Here is an 18,863-nt window from a genome sequence, read left to right as displayed (position 1 = left end):
ACATATGCTTGTAGAGTTTTTTAAGACTAGATTTTATGAGAGGTGGATGTTTTCTGAAAAATATCTCATAACTTCTTCCTGTGATCCATTTATGTCTTCAGGAGTAGAAGGTCAAAATATCTTTTCAATCCTTGTATTAAAAGTTGTATGGTTTTGTACAAACCAAGGACCAGATATCCCTCTCTTACTTAGTCTGAGTAGTATTAACTCATTGAATAGTCCCTCTGAAATCAATGGAGTTACTTGGAATAAGGTACTACTGAGTCAGAGTAAGGGTGGCAGAATCTATACCTTAAATGAACTATGTTGCTGCTCAGTATGAGTGAGCTTTCTTGGAGTAAATTAGATGTAGTCATTGTAGCCCAGAAAGATCAAATAACAATATAGCCTAAGGTGTAAAACTGATTTTAATTATATGAATAACAATATAAAGCAAACAGAAATAAATCTTCCTGATCAAGATTAATTACCCACTGCCCAGATTTTTGGCAAGACTCAAGTTAAAGTGCACACAAAGGATCTGATTTTCAAAGTTCTGTGCAAGTCAATGTTGAAGAGTATGCACTTAAAATAGCGTGCAAATAGCAAGACTGAATGCATAACTAGGGTATTTGTGCACATAAATAACTATTTTGATACCTAACAGGCTGTCTGCACATGAAAATGTCCAGTCTGAGTGCAACCTTGGTATCTGGGCACACAAATTGCACATCTTGGAAAATCTGGTCTAAAATTATAGTTAAAAAGATCAGGACAACTTGTGCTGGTGGATTACTGTGTATGATTCCCTTGGCTTGTGTAACCCACACTTACCTAGTGTAGATCTCTGCCACCCTCAGCTGGCTGCACTCACTCATAATATGCCAGTGTGGGTGGATTGTTGGCAGTGGAGGCTGAAACTAGGATCTCTGGTTCTAAAACAATAAGTCTCTACTCACTGCCAGAACTAAAAGACTCATTTGTGTTAGCTCAAGGACAGTAGCTGATTCATACAGATATATATGATCCAGCAACTAGAGAGGGACAGAGCCACACTATGTAAGTGATGGATAGGTTACACCTTCACAAACAAGGACTATCTTTCCAACTAATATAGACCTTGCAAACACACACACAATTCTCAGAAACTTTGATCTAAGCTATGCTTGTGCAAGGACTTCAGAACTGAGCTTCTGGCTGTTTTATACCACCACATCTCATTCTGTTTCATGTTGTATACAAAACAAGTTGTGAAAATATATGTTAGGATAATTACTCTAATGACTTTACTTATGAGTCTCATTACTGAAGTATCTGAGTACCTCAAAAACATTAATGAATATATCCTCAAAGTATCCCTATGAAACAGGTAAGTATTATACTCATTTTAGAGATGGGGAACTGAGTCATAGGAAGGATCCTCAGTTGGTGTAACTATATTTAGGCCTGATGATAATCTGACCCTGGATGATTTACCAAAGGTCACAAAAGAAATTTGTGGCAGACCCAGGACTGAACCCAGAATTCCTTTATAGGGCCATAACCGCATGGCTTCCTTCCTCCCCTGTTCCAGTATATCAGCCTTGTAAAACAGTCAAGAAAATTTAGCAACTCAGGTACAAAATTTACATGCCTGCCCTTTATCATGTTGAAAATGGTCCTGGGGTACAAATTACTTGAACCCTCCACTCCACCAGGAGGCGTATAGTTAGCTAGCCCAGGCCCAAAAGTGAGTGGAGTTGTCATCAACGGACTGTGGACAGACTAGCGGAGGAAGCATGGATTCAGCCCAGTCCCTGGCTAACCTCTGCTAGTGGGGCTTCAATGAAGCACCAGCTGCAATTTCAAGCCCATTTCCTTGATAAAATCGCCGGGGGGTAGCCAACAGTGCAAAACTGCCTGTCCTTCCCCAGGGGTTCTGCAGCCTTTGGTGGCACAGAGAGTTGTAATTTGCATTTCCCTACACCAGAAGAAGTGAATCAAACCCACAATTCGTAAAGTGATTTGTAATCCTTTAGCATGAAAATAGTTCTCTAAATGCAAAGTAGTATTACCCTCCTTTGGGCTTCAGACTCTCCTGCTGTGTACCAGAAAACAACCTCGATAGACTGCAAAAAATAGGGATGGGAGACCATGGCATTTTTATAAGTGTTTTCACTTCTAAATTACTTCAAAACTATCTTATATGAGGCATGTGCCTTGTTAGAATATTGCCCTATTAGCCTGAAGCTTCTGGACCAGCTCCCTGAACTACCTTGGGAATCATGCACTTGGGAGGGGAGCAGAGAACGGGGTAGTAGAATTGGCCAGCTCCCATCTGTCTAAAGGCTGATGTAATTTGTGCATCAGTTTCAGAGTAGCAGCTGTGTTAGTTTGTATCCGCAAAAAGAAAAGGAGTACTCGTGGCACCTTAGAAACTAACATTGTTAGTCTCTAAGGTGCCACAAGTCCTCCTTTTCTTTTTGTGAATCGATTGTAACTCTAGCTTGCCAAGGCAGGCTTGGAACCAATCTGATCTCTTATATAATGGTATCTTTGAGAATTAGCTTCCTTTATTCAGGTAGAAACAGAACCAGGTTATTAGGCTAGCATGCACTATTGGCATTTGGTAATATCTACTTTTCTTATGTACAGATTAGATTAATTGTACCACCACCCACACCCTATGTTTGCACTAGATTAGCATTAACAGCTCTCTTACTGACATCACTGATAGAACACAGGGCAGTGTCAAGGGCTATCAACAATGTTTTTTACAAAAAATCTGTTTCCCATTATAGATGCACAAGGGTAGAAGGGAGACAACTGCACACAACTACATGTTGGCTGTGCCTTCCTGGGACTCCTGTGGGAGTAAATCACACCAAAGGGGATAGGGAGGAGGCAAGACTCTACCATTATCGAGTCCCACTAGGTTCCAGTGCAGGCCTCGGGAAGTCTGATATACTAATCTATGGCATGGTATGGTACACCCCTTACAGATCAGCCTTAGTGGCCCACGGCTAAAAGTCACAACTGAGCCATAAAAGAATAGATTGTGTTTACTGATATTGAATATAGAATTATATGTTTGTCCTCTTAGTCTATTAGTTCATTAGGACCCTGTCTTCCTGTGTGTTTGTATTGAGCCAGGCAAGCTGAGGCCTGATTCTAACTGTGGACTCTGGCGCGTCTTCTACAGAAATTATAAAAAATAATAGGACAGGTTTGAATGTATCCATGCATACAGCAGAAACATTAGGCAGATCGCACCAGTTATAATTTGTTATTTAAGCCAAATATGTCACTTGAAGGTGAGCCAAATACGGTAGCTCCTTTATTGCTGATACAAACTGCATGCTTTGGAAGGTACATGCTCATTTCCTAGAAGCTGGCTAACCACGTACAGCTTGTTAAAGCCTGAGTGACCTTTTCAAGATGAGTGGAGTGCTAAGTACATTCAATGAGTTGTGCTTCGTCATCTGGCATGACAGATATTTGATTTTGTTGGCATTTGCAGGAATGTACAAACAATTACAGCTGTAATTGTTTATTCATTAGAGAATGTGACGTTGTCTTAGAGTACATATTCATCAGTTTTTCAGTATGACAAATCTTGTTTTCCCTGTTGTTCTCACATAACTTAATCAACATTTGGAAAGACATAAGCAGGGAAATTTTGTTCTTAGAAAAGGTCATTTCTTTTTGACAGATGATATTCTAGTGCCATAAAGATGACTTACAGAAGTCTCAGACCATAATACATTTTTACTACACATTACAGAGAGAGCAACTAAATGACTAGCTGTGCACTAAAGAGAATCTAAACTGGTTCCTGTTATCTGACCTTCCCCTTCCCCAATCCTGGTTTCAGAGCCCAGACTCTAGCCCAAGCAGGAATGTCTACACTTTTATTTTTAGTCCCAAAGAGTGAGCCTGAATCAGTTGACCCCGTCTCTGAGACTTGCTGCCACAGGGTGTTTTTTTGAAGTATCGATGCACCCTTTAAGTCTCACCAGATGAAGGAATGTTTTGGTCTCACATGTAGGTTAGATATGAATCCGTAAGTGGCACCACGTGGGATGGTTCAAGTGTGAACTCCTTCCTCCTCTCTTTGGTTGCTGGCAGCAAACTTCCTTTGCTTTCTCTTGCTACTTTCTAAGCACATATTTCCCATTTTCCTCTACTCACATGCCTTGTTACAGCAGCAAGGCCAATGCAAGAGCATTGAATGTTGAGCATTTGGGATGTAAGAATGATTGCAGTTATTTAGACCTTAGCAAAGAAGTGAAATAAGAACTACACAGTATCTTTATTCAGATATACATTTAGCACAGTGATGCTATGTAAACCATCATTTATTCCAAATAAAGAACTAAGTAAGAGGAATGTTAAATTTCAAAGTTAAGCACGCATGGACATGCCATCATTGAGGTTTTTAATACAATTTTTAGGTCTGTCACTTTGTGCATATTCATTATGTTGTCTAAATTAAATGAACACATACTATTTCCTCAATAAAATATAATACAATTCTACAAACTTAGATACAGTTATAACTTCTTGCTAGTACTCTGGGTATGCCATAATACAGAGTACAGAAAAATACACAGGAAATGATACATCCAAATAAAGCTCAGTGGAGAACAAATATTCGATTTCCAGGCAGATTTTGAGACACTTGTTTTTACTCTAGTTTTAAACAAAACCTGAAAATCCTGAAATTTTCTGAAATAAAATAAGAGATCCTTCTCTATTGAAATATTTTGCTTTGATAAAATCAAAATATTTGTTTCTGTTTCAAATTTTATATAAATGTATATTCAAAATTTTAAAAATTAAATCAAAGTCACTTCAAAGAGATACACTGAAATGTTTTGTACTGAAAATGTCAACACAGGATGTTTTTGCATTGTTAGCACCTTTTTTCTACAATAAAACTTTGGTATGAGCTACACAATTTTGTGAAGTGTTTCAGTTTTGATGGGATCCATTTTTCAACAAAAAAAATTATCAATTTTTTTTTTCTAACCAGCTCTACATCCAAAGGTACTTATCAGTTGGATATATTTTAATTTTCAATTTTAACTTTCTATCCCTAGCTGTTTTGACAGTAGATCTGTCCAAAAATTACTGTAAATACTTTTTTAATAGGAAATATGTATTGAAATTATGCTCATATGCAAATGATTGGTTTTTGTTCAAATTTTTCTCAATAATTCATTTTAGGGCAAATTCCAAGCTTGAAATTTTTTAGCATGAAAAGTAAATTTCACAAGTTCTGAGTGGCTTAAAACAGGTTTAGGATGGAAACTGTTATGTGACCTTACTGATAACATCACTGCCACTATAGTTTAAAGCTATACTTGCTTTATAGCATAAGAACCCATTGTAACTTTGTCCTAAAAGTCTTCTAGACTGTTTCACACTGTCTGTTGTTTCCACAGAGAAGGAACACAGTGTAATAGAAAGACAGTGAAACACACTATGGAGAAAAAAAGACAGGAAATTTGTGCTGCTCTAGGAGAATAACAGAAACGCTATGAAACCAGATGTTTTGCTGTATTGTCAGGTGTAACATGCACTCTACTGTTCTGAATTCTGCAAGAATGGAAGGCTGCAAAGTACCAGGAGTGAAATAGGACTGTCACACAGAGGGCTGGGGACTATCAACCCTCACAGTACAAGTGGAGTGCTGAAGATTCACAGGATAATTATTGCTTGAAGGGAAGGAGCTTTGAGTTTCAGGCAATACATTGCCATTTCTATAAAGTGTTCAGGGATAAGAGACAGGGCTCAATATATGTTTTTAACTATACAGGCCAAGATTTTAAAAAGTGACTAGTAGCTTTGTATACCTCAGTTTTTGGATGTTCAACATGAAACACTTTAAAGGGGTCTGATGATTAGAAGGTGCATTTTCAACATCAGGAAAGATACATAATTTGCATTGTTTTGGAGCACTGTGGTGATGTACTTCCTGAGACTCTTCAAATTCTCTTCCTGTAAGCTGTCCTAGTGGCAGCTCTTGGGCCTGCCAGGAAAGCTTTGCATTGAGAGATCTCATAGGGGGCAGATCTTCTTTACGTTCTGCTGTAAACCTCAGCAGATGCCCCTCTCAGCATACTCAGCAGTGATTTCTCATTCATTTTAATAACTTTATATTTACTTTCCACACATACGTAGAGCCTACTACTCAATGAAAACTATTTACATGCAAAGTCTGGAGGTTTTAGTTAAACACAATCCTCAATTTATCAAATATCAATGGTGAATAATACAGCTGGCCCGTGGCTGCCATGTTTTTCTTTCACTTCTGATGAGATACTTCCTTTTGTCATCAAAGAAATTCATTGGGTCCAGAGAGATGAAGTGAGACTAGTGCTATTTCTTATGAGGTTTACAGTTCCAATATGCCAACCTCAAGCATTCAGAAATCATTAAAGCCTCAAAAAAATCATGAGATTATGGGCTTGAAAAATCATACTTTAAAAAAAAAAAAACTTGGGAGTTCTTTTTAATTTTCTGAGCCTCACTCAGATCACACTTTCAAGCTTTTCTTCACAACCAAGTGGGCTAAAATGAAAAAGAGAAAACTGAGATTCTCACAAAATCATTTAATGACAGGAGCTGGGGTTTTACGAAAAATATTCAGACTCGCAATAAAGTCATGGTAAAATTTCATGAACTGCAACATTGCAGTTCTTTACAGAAGTAATTTGATCGCCCTTTTGCCTTGATTTTCACATGTTCTTCTCTTGCCTGCATCTTCACAGTTCACCACTAACTTGTTGGTTTTGCACTTCAGTAGAACTTTACTAATGTTCTCAGAAGTGCTATTTATATACTGTGACATTTTTCAAAGTGCTGTTTGTTCTTCCATGCTCTCTACATAACTAATGAAAAAGGTAAGTAAGTAAGGAAAGTACTTAACTACTCATGGAATGTTTAAATAGAAAATGGAACAGCAATTCTCATCAAGTTAATCAAATACTATTATTTTAAATTTATTTAAATGCAATGCTGTATTGTTCCAGACAGCTGCTAATGTCCATCTCCTGGGCTGCAATAAGAGGAAACATAAGCTGGTTAGAAAATCTGTCAGAAGCAGGGATTCACAGATTGCAGGAGAGGGCTATTAACAAATTTTCCCCTAACATTTCCTACTGCTATAATAGGGAATGACCAAGCTGTAGCATCTCACCCTTCAGGTTTTTTGTTTCTGCTGTAATAATAAAGCTGAGTGGCATGTACCCTGTCTGCATAGTGGCTCTCATTGTCATTGTAGAAAAATTAATGCTTGTAATGCCCCTGGGCTAATATATAGTTTCTGAGACTCGAGACCATTCCAAGTCTTTTTAGAGTCTGAACTGATTTTGGGTTGTGTATGCATTTTCCTACTTTTATAAAATCACTCACTGAAGCAATGTAGTGCTCACCCAGCTTGTCTTTACACCTTCTTCCATTAAGTATAATCTTTTGGAAACCTAATTATGATGCATCAAATGGCTGTATACAGATGTGGTGTTCCATCCCTCTGTCTGTCTGATTTCAATTTTTTTGATGATGACAATGTAATGTAATTTTCAGAGCCCAAAAGTTTTCAGATATGTAATTACGATTACAAACATTTCTTACCATTGTTTAAAATACTGCAGCCAAGGGAGGATGGACAGGGCTTCTGAGTTCTTCTTAGCTCTTTTACAGATGTCCTGAATGAAACTGGGTGAATCATTTGGCCTGTCTGAACCTTCATTTCTTTATCCTTAAAATAAGAATAATATTTGCCTTCCTTATATACAGAAAACACTGTCCTGGTATTCGTGTTCTTTCAATCTTTTCTTAACAATTCTAGCTGAATGTATGTAGGATATCCAATGGCATTACTCTTATTAATAGTGGGATTTTGAAAAAACAGCCAGAGTAAAATGCTACGCTGTACAACTATGACCTTTGTCTTTAAAGAATGAAAATAACTTTCATGTTATCACTTCACTTATGTCCAATAAGAACTGCTTCTAATTTGGTTGTCATAACAACCACATCTCAGCTTTCACATTTCTCACTTGTGCCCAGTTTGTTTATAAAATGTCACATCAGACCTGTTTCACGTTACCTCTACATCATTATATCATTCTCAAAACCAAATAAAAACAGGTTTCAGAGTAACAGCCGTGTTAGTCTGTATTCGCAAAAAGGAGTACTTGTGGCACCTTAGAGACTAACCGATTTATTTGAGCATGAGCTTTCGTGAGCTATAGCTCACTTCATCGGATGCATACTGTGGAAACGGCAGAAGACATTATATACACAGAGACCATGAAACAATACCTCCTCCCACCCCACTCTCCTGCTGGTAATAGCTTATCTAAAGTGATCATCAAGTTGGGCCATTTCCAGCACAAATCCAGGTTTTCTCACCCTCCGCCCCCCCCCCCCCACACACACAAACTCACTCTCCTGCTGGTAATAGCCATCCAAAGTGACCACTCTCTTTAAAATGTGTATGATAATCAAGGTGGGCCATTTCCAGCACAAATCCAGGTTTTCTCACCCTCCCCACCCCCCTCCAAAAACCACACACACAAACTCACTCTCCTGCTGGTAATAGCTCATCCAAAGCGACCAGGTGAGAAAACCTGGATTTGTGCTGCAAATGGCCCAACTTGATGATCACTTTAGATAAGCTATTACCAGCAGGAGAGTGGGGTGGGAGGAGGTATTGTTTCATGGTCTCTGTGTATATAATGTCTTCTGCCTTTTCCACAATATGCATTCGATGAAGTGAGCTGTAGCTCACAAAAGCTCATGCTCAAATAAATTGGTTAGTCTCCAAGGTGCCACAAGTACTCCTTTTCTTTTTGCAAATAAAAACAGACACCCTAGCGAAGACCAAAGTAAGGAATGCAGAATACTTCAATATTTCTGTTGGAAAATATCACTCATTATGAAAAAAATTAACATTGAAAGTATTTAATGTCCAAAATATAATTTAGGGCAACATCCTACCTCTCAGTACTGTCAGTAACTGTAAGAAATCTAAATCCCAAGAAAAGAAATTTGGACAATCTCAATCCAAGTTCACTGTGTACTCACATTTTTCATATTAATTACATAGGAAGTACCACACTGGCTCAGAACAGCAGTCCATCTAGTCCAGTGGCCTGTCTCCAACAGTACACAATACCAGATGCTTCAGAGTAAAAATGAGTGAAATTCAGAGGTTCCACCCATGGGAAATTCTAACACTTCAGCATTTGTTTTCATTCCAAATCAGGACCAAATGCTGAGATTTTGACATTTTTCTGCAACACAACTTCTGAACACTTTTGATTGTGAAATGTGGAGGTCATCTTGAAGGTGGGTTTTACTGCGTTTCATTTCAATTTTTTTTTTTTGGCAACATCTGTTTTCCCACAGAAAATTTTGATTTTACAGTAACTGCATTCTCAACTGGAAAATCATTCTCATGAAAAATTCCCAACCAACTCTGCTTCAGAACAAGGATAAAAACTTCCATAATGGACAATTATGGAATAATCATCTTAGGATGGAAGTTTCTTCTTAGCCACAGTGCTGGTCTTATCTCTACATCAGGATGTATATCCCTTGTAAACGTTTATTTTAGCTAGTGTAAATTGTGACTATATACAGAGCTTAATTTGTCAGTGCTGAGCCTTGGGACCTCTAGGCTTGGCAGTTCATAGCCCTGGCACCTCTGGGCTTGCTGCATCAGTTATGAATGTAAAAAAAGTGCTTGAGCCCTGGCACATCTTTCATTACAAATTAAGCACTGACTATGTATAGTACCTATTATCCATATAAAATGCTTAATCCTTTACTGAGACTTTTGTTTCAGTAATATCTGGTAGCAATGAGTTCTACATGGGGTATGTTTTATTTTTGTTAAAAAATAAAAAAGCATTTCAAATTTGTTCATATTTAATGCCATTGAATTTCATAGGAACATGTCTTATTGATCTTATAACATTAATGACTGTATATCTTTAAGAAAGATGTGAACAAATAGAAGAGAGCCAAGAGGAGAGTGATAAAAGGTTTAGAAAATCAGATCTATGAGAAAAGACTATAAAACTGGGCAGGTTTAATCTTGAGACAAGAAAGGGGACCTGATAAGTCTTCGAATATGTAAGAGCTGTTATAGACGATTGTGATCAATTGTTCTCCATTCAACAGAAGTAATGAGCTTACTCTGCAGCAAGTGAGATCTAGGTTAGACATTAGGAAAATCTTTCTATTAGTGTAGTTAAGCTCTGGAATAGGCTTCCCAAGGTAAGTTGTAGAATCCCCATCATGGGAGGTTAAATACAAACTGTAAGGGATAGTCTAGGTGTACTTGGTCCTCTACCTCAGCATGGCGGGTAATGGAACAGATGACCTCTCAAAATCTCCCTTATTGGTCTAAGATTGTATATATTGCTATCATATCCCTTCTTATTTATCTGCTTAGTAAAGCCAAAAAATCCTCATAGTTGCAGCATTCCTCATACTAGTCTTTCCATGCATAAAATCATTTTCATTTTTTTCTACTATATTCTTTTTAGATGGGTGACAAAAATTGTACACAGTGTTTCAAATAAGGGTTTAGGATATAGTTAGGATTTAGCATAGGATTTGGTTATATAATGGCATATTTTCAAGATTATTCCCTACCCCTTTAACAACTCATTTTTTATTAGGCAGCATTCCCGTTAACCTCTGTGGTGAAGACTGATCCAGAAAAGTTACTTTAACCCAATTTTCAAGGAGGACAGTATGACTCCATTCAAAATCAGTGAGTTTTGTCTTTGATTTTTATAGGGTCAAGCTTTCACTCCAATTTTCCATTAATTTTGGGGGTGTAAACAGACCTATGACGTGATTATCAGGAGCGTTGACCAGCCACAACTCCATTAATGTCCATGGGAGCTGTGGATGCTCAGCACTTCTTAAAGTCAGGCCTTAGTATCTTCTACTGGCCACTCAAAAAATTGCACACAAAGTTAGTGGACATGATATCCATATAATCTAGGGTTGCCAGTTTTGGTCTGATATATTCCTGGAGGTTTCACCCCATGACAATCTAATTTGTGGTGACTGCAGGACAATTTTGGAGGGTTGGTAACCCTAGTATAATCCTTAATGGCTTACTTCAGTTTCAGGTAGTCTAGCAGAGTGGTTTTTAGCCTGAAAACAAACACCCACCACCCCACAAACTATCCAGGTTGTTTCTGTGACCTACCCAAATCCTTTGCTGCCATAGGTGGTTTTTGGGAGGCTAAGCCTGGGGGATAAGTACTGAAGATGGTGAAAGGTGCTGTGAGTTGCAAGTCCTCACAAATGATGCTGGTGGGCATTACTGGTGCTGGGTGTAAACACCAAGCATGGGGAATGCTGTTAGGGATGTTTTCCACCTTCCCACCCATTCAGCAGTAGCATACCTTCCTCTCAGAGCTAAATACTGTGCAAATGGAAGAATGGGAGGAGGGAATGGCTGAGGAGGTGCTCTGAGATTTGGATGTTGGCAGCAAAGATAGCCTCAGGAGGAAGTAAACCACACCTCCTTGCCTTGATGAGTCCTAATGACCATTCTCCCCCTTCTCTCCCCCGCCCCACACTTAACCAGTGAGCAATTCCTATCCACACACCTGTTACCATATCCCATTAAACAAGTTTTGGTGCAGCAGATCCACTGTCTTCAAAACATCCCCTAATGACAGTTTATGAAACTTGACAGCTATTGTGGTGACATCTTACCAAATCTGAAAGCAACCATTTAACCAAATCCTTCAGGAAGGCAGTCATACTTGTTTAAGACTAGTTATTTACTGGCTCATCTAAATCAGAATTTAAATACAAAGTTGTGGAGGCTTTAGAGTGCAGAACGGCCCAGGTCAGTTGAACTACAGACCTAATCATATACTGAGGCAGAGGAGTTCTGAATTAGTGGCAAAAGCTCATCTTCCCTAGACTAGGAAGTCACAACCCTGGTCAAGCTCTCCCAGCTTCTAGACAGCCACAAGGCTGCTGTGTTTAGGTTCCACCTACTGGACCCACATGCCTTTATACTCCAAGTCTGAACAGAGTCCACGCACTCTTTCTAGGTAGTCTCAGGATTCAGATTTTCTTTCTCGAAAGCTCCCTCCTGAGAGTTGAGACCAGCACAGTGCAACTGCCTAGACCCTGACACTAGTGCCAGCTCTCCCAGACTCCTCATTTCTAAATCACACTTTTATGAGGGCTCCAACCTTGTAACCACTTAGTTTGCTTCCACTCACATGTCCCTGAAGAGAGAAACTAAAGTCACTCTGCAAGGGAGCTTCTAAAACAATTACTTTAATGGTATAAAAGATACAGATTCTTGAAAAACAATTGTTTAGATTCTTAACCACTCAATTCAGCACTGAGAACAGTTTCTTTTTGCTAGTGCTAAGAGATAGCATGCTATCACTACATTTTTCCTCTGCTAAAAAGGGCCTCGTCTGTTTAAGCTTGATGTAAAAAATTGCTGTTACACAGTAAGCTACAGCATAAGCCTGAGTGCTCAGAAGCATTTGATAGTTTGACAGAAGACATCATCCCAAATATTCAGATTTAAGCTTTTATTTATAAACACATCCAGTGTGGTAAATATCTTTGTCCTTTATTCCATGGAAAGACAAGTTGCTCTACAGGTGATATTCCACCTCAAGTCTGCAAAAAAAAAAAAAAAAAGAGTCGCAGAATGAACTATTAGAATGTACATCACCTCTTCCAAGATCAGTATTAAAATGTGTTTGAGGCCAAGAATTTAGGCACATGTTTAACTTTATGCACAGAGCCTTTGACAGAAGGAGCTGGCCTATATTTGAATGCACTTCAACACTACATTTCTTGGGTATATTGTCATTAGATCTAGTATGACCTAACGTCATAGAATTTCAGAGTTATTCCTGCACTGAGTCAATAAACTTGTTTGACTTAAAGCATATCTTTCAGAAAGGAATCCAGTCTTGATTTGACTACAGTGAGAGATGGAGAATCCACTACTTCCCATGATAATTTGTTCCAGTGGTTAGTAACTCACTGTGAAGTATTTTCAATTTGAATTTGTCTAGTTTAACATGACCAGCCACAGGTTCTCAATATGCCTTTCTTTGTGGGGGGGAGGGGAGGGGAAGGGGCGGCACACGGCCTTTTAGTGCCCTGCATTTCTCCCCATAAAGGTACTTATACTAATCAAGTCACCTCTCAGTCCTGAGAGACTAAAAACAGCTTGAACACCTTTGTATCACTGTTAAGCATTTTTCTAGCCCTTGAATCATTAGTGCTCTTTTCTGTTCTCTCTCCACTGTTTTGTTACCCTTTTAAAAATGCAGAAGCCAGGAATGGATGCAGTACTCCAGTGTCAGTCTCACCAGTGCTATATACAAAGGGGCAGAAGGAGGGTGGGGTGGAAATCACTCCTCTCTCCCCCACCCTTTAGATCTATAAAGAAGTACATTGCATTAGCCCTTTTTGCCACCCCATCACATTGGGAGCTCATGTTCAGCTTCTTGTCTACCATGACCCTAAATCTTTTCTAGTCACTGCTTTCTAAAATGCATTCCTTATTCTGTAGGTATATCTTTGTTCCTAGATTATGATCTTGCATTTGGCTGTATTAAAATACAATAAATGAATGTGCCCAGTTTGCCATGGGACTGCCATTTCATTTACCACTCCCACAATCTTTGGATCTTCTGTAAGTGAGTTGATGTTTACTTCCGGATCAAGATAAAATACTGATCAGTGTCAGGCCTAGTATCAATTCTTGTGACATTCCTTCTTATCTAATAATGTCCCCATTGACAACTGACAGATCCCAACATAACTAACTACTGAATCCATTTAATATGTATTTTGATATTGTTTAGTGCAAGTTTTTAGGCAGAATGTAATACAGTATTACAATTTAAACTGTTTAGGGCAGAAATCATCTTTTTGTTGTTTGTACAGCACCTAACACAATAGGGTGTGATTAGGGCTCCATCACTATAACAATACAAGTGAGTAATATTAAGTTAACGCTGTATAAGAATATATTACTGCTATACAATTACCTTTATCAACTAAACATATCAAGCTTCATTTTACTCTTTGCAACAACAAGATCTATTTTCCCATAAGCCATGTTGATTAGGCATTATATTCCCCACCCTTTAAACTCTTGATTGAATCCCCCATTATCCTTGTCATCCCATTTGCCTCTTTTGGATACTAATGCATTAGCACACTTTCAATCTTTTGGAATGTTTCCAAATTTGCTGATTCACTAATGTTGTCAAGCTTGTTGCTGAATTAGTTGAAGTGCCAATCACAGACCTCTTCTAAAGAGGAAGAGTATAAAGCAGGAGTAGTCAATAGGCACACAGACAGGCCAAATCCAGACAGCCAGATGCTTTTGAATGGACTGTAAAATATTTATTATCATTGTTTTTGTATTTTCTCTGGAGTCTGGACTCTGACTAAGAAATCTGGACCTTGACAAAAAATTGATTATTCCTGGTGTGTAGATTAGAAATCAACCTATGTGCGGAAAAAAGAATCTAAACCTATTCCAATCAAGATTTTGGTTCTGAAGTTACAGAAGAGATGTAAATGTTGATGACACCAATCCGCTTGCAAAGATGTGTACTGCATGTCTGTACTGCTAGTTCTCTTTGTGAGCAATTTTAGTGCTCTTACTCCAAAAAGGGGGATAGTAAACCAGTACGAGAGGGGGGAGGGGGGAGAAGGAGGAGGGGAGATTTGGTAAGGTAATATCTTATGCCTTATAGCGATAGACTTAAGAAGCTCCATTTAGCTTAACAAAGAGAAGGTTTAGCGTTGACTTGATTAGTTTAAGTACCTTTATGGGGAACAAATTTAATAACTAGTCTTCAATCCAGCAGAGAAAGGTATAATATATCCAATTGCTGCGCTGCGCATCACAAAATGGGGAAGAGATGGCCAGCCCTCTGTGGAGATAGAGGTGGTTAGGGACTATTTAGAAAAGCTGGACATGCACAAGTCCATGGGGTCGGACGAGTTGCATCCGAGAGTGCTGAAGGAATTGGCGGCTGTGATTGCAGAGCCATTGGCCATTATCTTTGAAAACTCGTGGTGAACGGGGGAAGTCTCGGATGACTGGAAAAAGGCTAATGTAGTGCCAATCTTTAAAAAAGGGAAGAAGGAGGATCCTGGGAACTACAGGCCAGTCAGCCTCACCTCAGTCCCTGGAAAAATCATGGAGCAGGTCCTCAAAGAATCAATCCTGAAGCACTTGCATGAGAGGAAAGTGATCAGGAACAGCCAGCATGGATTCACCAAGGGAAGGTCATGCCTGACTAATCTAATCGCCTTTTATCATGAGATTACTGGTTCTGGGGATGAAGGGAAAGCAGTGGATGTATTGTTTCTTGACTTTAGCAAAGCTTTTGACACGGTCTCCCACAGTATTCTTGTCAGCAAGTTAAGGAAGTATGGGCTGGATGAATGCACTATAAGGTGGGTAGAAAGCTGGCTAGATTGTCAGGCTCAACGGGTAGTGATCAATGGCTCCATGTCTAGTTGGCAGCCGGTATCAAGTGGAGTGCCCCAAGGGTCAGTCCTGGGGCCGGTTTTGTTCAATATCTTCATAAATGATCTGGAGGATGGTGTGGATTGCACTTTCAGCAAATTTGCGGATGATACTAAACTGGGAGGAGTGGTAGATACGCTGGAGGGGAGGGATAGGATACAGAAGGACCTAGACAAATTGGAGGATTGGGCCAAAAGAAATCTGATGAGGTTCAATAAGGATAAGTGCAGGGTCCTGCACTTAGGATGGAAGAATCCAATGCACCGCTACAGACTAGGGACCGAATGGCTAGGCAGCAGTTCTGCGGAAAAGGACCTAGGGGTGACAGTGGACGAGAAGCTGGATATGAGTCAGCAGTGTGCCCTTGTTGCCAAGAAGGCCAATGGCATTTTGGGATGTATAAGTACGGGCATAGCGAGCAGATCGAGGGACGTGATCGTTCCCCTCTATTCGACATTGGGGAGGCCTCATCTGGAGTACTGTGTCCAGTTTTGGGCCCCACACTACAAGAAGGATGTGGATAAATTGGAGAGAGTCCAGCGAAGGGCAACAAAAATGATTAGGGGTCTAGAACACATGACTTATGAGGAGAGGCTGAGGGAGCTGGGATTGTTTAGCCTGCAGAAGAGAAGAATGAGGGGGGATTTGATAGCTGCTTTCAACTACCTGAAAGGAGGTTCCAAAGAGGATGGCTCTAGACTGTTCTCAATGGTAGCAGATGACAGAACGAGGAGTAATGGTCTCAAGTTGCAGTGGGGGAGGTTTAGATTGGATATTAGGAAAAACTTGTTCACTAAGAGGGTGGTGAAACACTGGAATGCATTACCTAGGGAGGTGGTAGAATCTCCTTCCTTAGAGGTTTTTAAGGTCAGGCTTGACAAAGCCCTGGCTGGGATGATTTAACTGGGAATTGGTCCTGCTTCAAGCAGGGGGTTGGACTAGATGACCTTCAGGGGTCCCTTCCAACCCTGATATTCTATGATTCAATGGCTGGATGCTGAAGCTAAACAATTTCAGACTGGAAAGAAGGCATACATTTAAGAGTGTAATTAGTGATTGGAACAATTCATCAAGGGTTGTGGTGGATTCTCCACTACTGGCCATTTTAAAATCAAGATCGGAGGTTTTTCCAAAGAGAGATGCTCTGAGAATTATTTTGGGTGAAGTTCTCTGGCTTGTATTATGCAGGTCAGACTAGGTGAACAGAATCCAAGGCCAGATGGGACTAGTTTCTTAAAATGGCTAAGTTTGTTTTAACTATGGAATAAAATGTTTCCTTCGTTTACATTCCAGATGGTGTATTTTGTAGTTAACCATGGCCAAATCAAATAATTGGCACATCAGAAAACATTTACCATATCAGTTATTCGTCCTGATTTGTTCACGTGGGTCAAAGACCGTGATAAGTGGTAAACATGAGCAATGAGATGATATGATGCATTCCTCCTTAAACTTGTTAGAGAAATACTGTCACTTATTGAAGAGTATAAAGTCATTAGCAATGATACAATGATCATTTGATTAAAAAGATTGTATTCCCTACTCCTCCACCACTTGGTCCAATGACGAACACCAAATTATACCAACAACTGGAATAACTAACTAGTGACACACTGTACTGGTCAAAGTTTAATTTTTAAGACTTTATAAGAAGCGCAGCTGGTTCATCGACTCCTTTAACAGAGGAGAAAAAAGTGTTAAACAAGGGGTCAGAATCAATTACCTTTTTATAGGAATTAAAACTTGTCCTCTTCATTTCTTGAGCAGTTGGTGCCTTACTATGACGAAAGGAGCAGCAAACCCACTTCCGAAGAACACTACCATTAATCCTAGTAGCCGCCATTTGTTTTCTACAGAAAACGGAATGTTCTAGAAAAGACAAGAGAGTTTATTCACAATATGCCATCAATGGACTCACGTTATAGACGAGCTTTATAAAGGTGTGCTTACTCCTTTTTTCCAAGACACTTTATCTACCACTTTGTGCATCTGCCTTTATAAACAAAGGGCACGAGTGAAACATAGCTCCCATTCACTGAATGGGATCTTGACAGGTAGTTGGGGGGAGGAGGAGGAGTTAACTTATGAACTTGGTACTTTAAATTGCCAATCTCCTGGGAAAGAGAGGGAGAATACAGGCTAACCAAGTAGTTTGCAAAATGTCTCCTACGTGGCTGTTCAGACACATTTGATCACTCTACTTTGAAAGGCCGGTACAATCTGGTACATCAGAAAGCGTTTACAGTATCATTGATTTTCTCATACTGTTGTGTTCACATCATCTGTACCACTGGAGCAGGAGTTTGGGAAGAGGAAAGGCAGAGTCATGACAAGGACACTATCACTGCACGCTCCCACCATGGCTGCGGACAGAAACCCGACGGGAGGAGGCAGAGGGCCTCCATGGCCGAAAGCCCCGGCCTCAGAGGAGCCAGGCAAAACAGGGTCGTTACGTGCTCTGAACGCTGGAGCCGGCTCGGAGTCCTCTGCGGTCACTCGGGGGACCGGGCACCCACTCGCACGAGGCTGAGGGGCTAGGGAAAGGGGAAACCTCGGTTCCTGGGGCGCGGGGAGAACCGGCCAGTCTCCCAAAGGCAGGACCTGAAACCTACCAGGGGCTCTTTTAACGTATGACAGCCGCCGCCCCCTCCCCCAATTCGGCCCGGGCCTTGACCGGGAAGTGCCGCTCCCCTCTGCGGTGCCTGTGACCCGCAGGCCTCGGGGCCGGGCAGCGCGCGGCGACGCTGAGTGACGGGCCAGCCCCCCGCGCCGTTACCTTTCCCGGCCCCTCCTCATAGTGGGATCTGCGGATGGCGGAGGTAGCGAAGCGGCGGACACTGGCACCCAACATGGCGCCGGAGCGGGAAACGGTTCAGCGCACGACTGAGAGCTTCTTTCGCCTTCACGACCTTCCGTCCCTGGCCGCCGCGCTTACAAGAACAAGGGCGCCGTGGGGCACTATGGGATACAGTGCGGGACGGTGGCCGCCGCGTTCCCGCTGCCCCGCAGCATCATGGGAACTGTAGTTCCAGGTGCCACCAGCCTTGCTGGGAGTTCGCGTGACTCAAGCGCCGGCTTGAGCTCCGTGCATTCCCCGCCCTTCAAAGGGGAGCGGCTCAGCCTGGCAGCAGCGGAAACCCCACCCCTTCCCGCCTCCTTTCAGGTCAGCAGGCTGCTCCCCTGTCACCGGAAGAGGTTCCTGGGGAGTGGCATGGGACAAACTTCGGCATCACCTCCTGAGAGCTTTGCAGAGATCTCCTGGGTCTACAGTGGTTAGGGTTGCCAACCCTCCAGGATGGTCCTGGAGTCTCCAGGAATTAAAGAT

General features: G+C 40.7%; 1 protein-coding gene, 1 long non-coding RNA gene and 1 other non-coding gene across 3 annotated transcripts; all 3 read right to left on the bottom strand.

Annotated features, from left to right (window-relative positions):
- Window positions 1-4,281: 4,281 nt before the first annotated feature.
- LOC144265030 (uncharacterized) lies at window positions 4,282-8,147 on the bottom strand. Its single transcript, XR_013346155.1, has 2 exons — window positions 7,597-8,147; window positions 4,282-7,021 (listed from the first exon to the last, which is right to left on the bottom strand). It is a non-coding gene; the product is annotated as an uncharacterized LOC144265030 (long non-coding RNA).
- A 4,398-nt stretch (window positions 8,148-12,545) lies between these two features.
- Window positions 12,546-18,510, bottom strand: COX7C (cytochrome c oxidase subunit 7C). The gene is made up of 3 exons (XM_077817159.1): window positions 18,315-18,510; window positions 17,262-17,407; window positions 12,546-12,651 (listed from the first exon to the last, which is right to left on the bottom strand). Exons 1-2 carry the CDS (start codon window positions 18,387-18,389, stop codon window positions 17,291-17,293), a joined length of 192 nt encoding a protein of 63 aa, XP_077673285.1. The 5' UTR covers window positions 18,390-18,510; the 3' UTR covers window positions 12,546-12,651; window positions 17,262-17,290.
- LOC144265475 (small nucleolar RNA Z39) lies at window positions 17,763-17,826 on the bottom strand. Its single transcript, XR_013346292.1, has one exon. It is a non-coding gene; the product is annotated as a small nucleolar RNA Z39 (small nucleolar RNA).
- Window positions 18,511-18,863: the final 353 nt, after the last annotated feature.

The sequence above is a fragment of the Eretmochelys imbricata genome, chromosome 5, assembly GCF_965152235.1.
Source record: "Eretmochelys imbricata isolate rEreImb1 chromosome 5, rEreImb1.hap1, whole genome shotgun sequence".
In the NCBI taxonomy this organism is placed as follows: Eukaryota; Metazoa; Chordata; order Testudines; family Cheloniidae; genus Eretmochelys; species Eretmochelys imbricata.
This window is presented reverse-complemented; position numbering and strand designations above follow the sequence as displayed.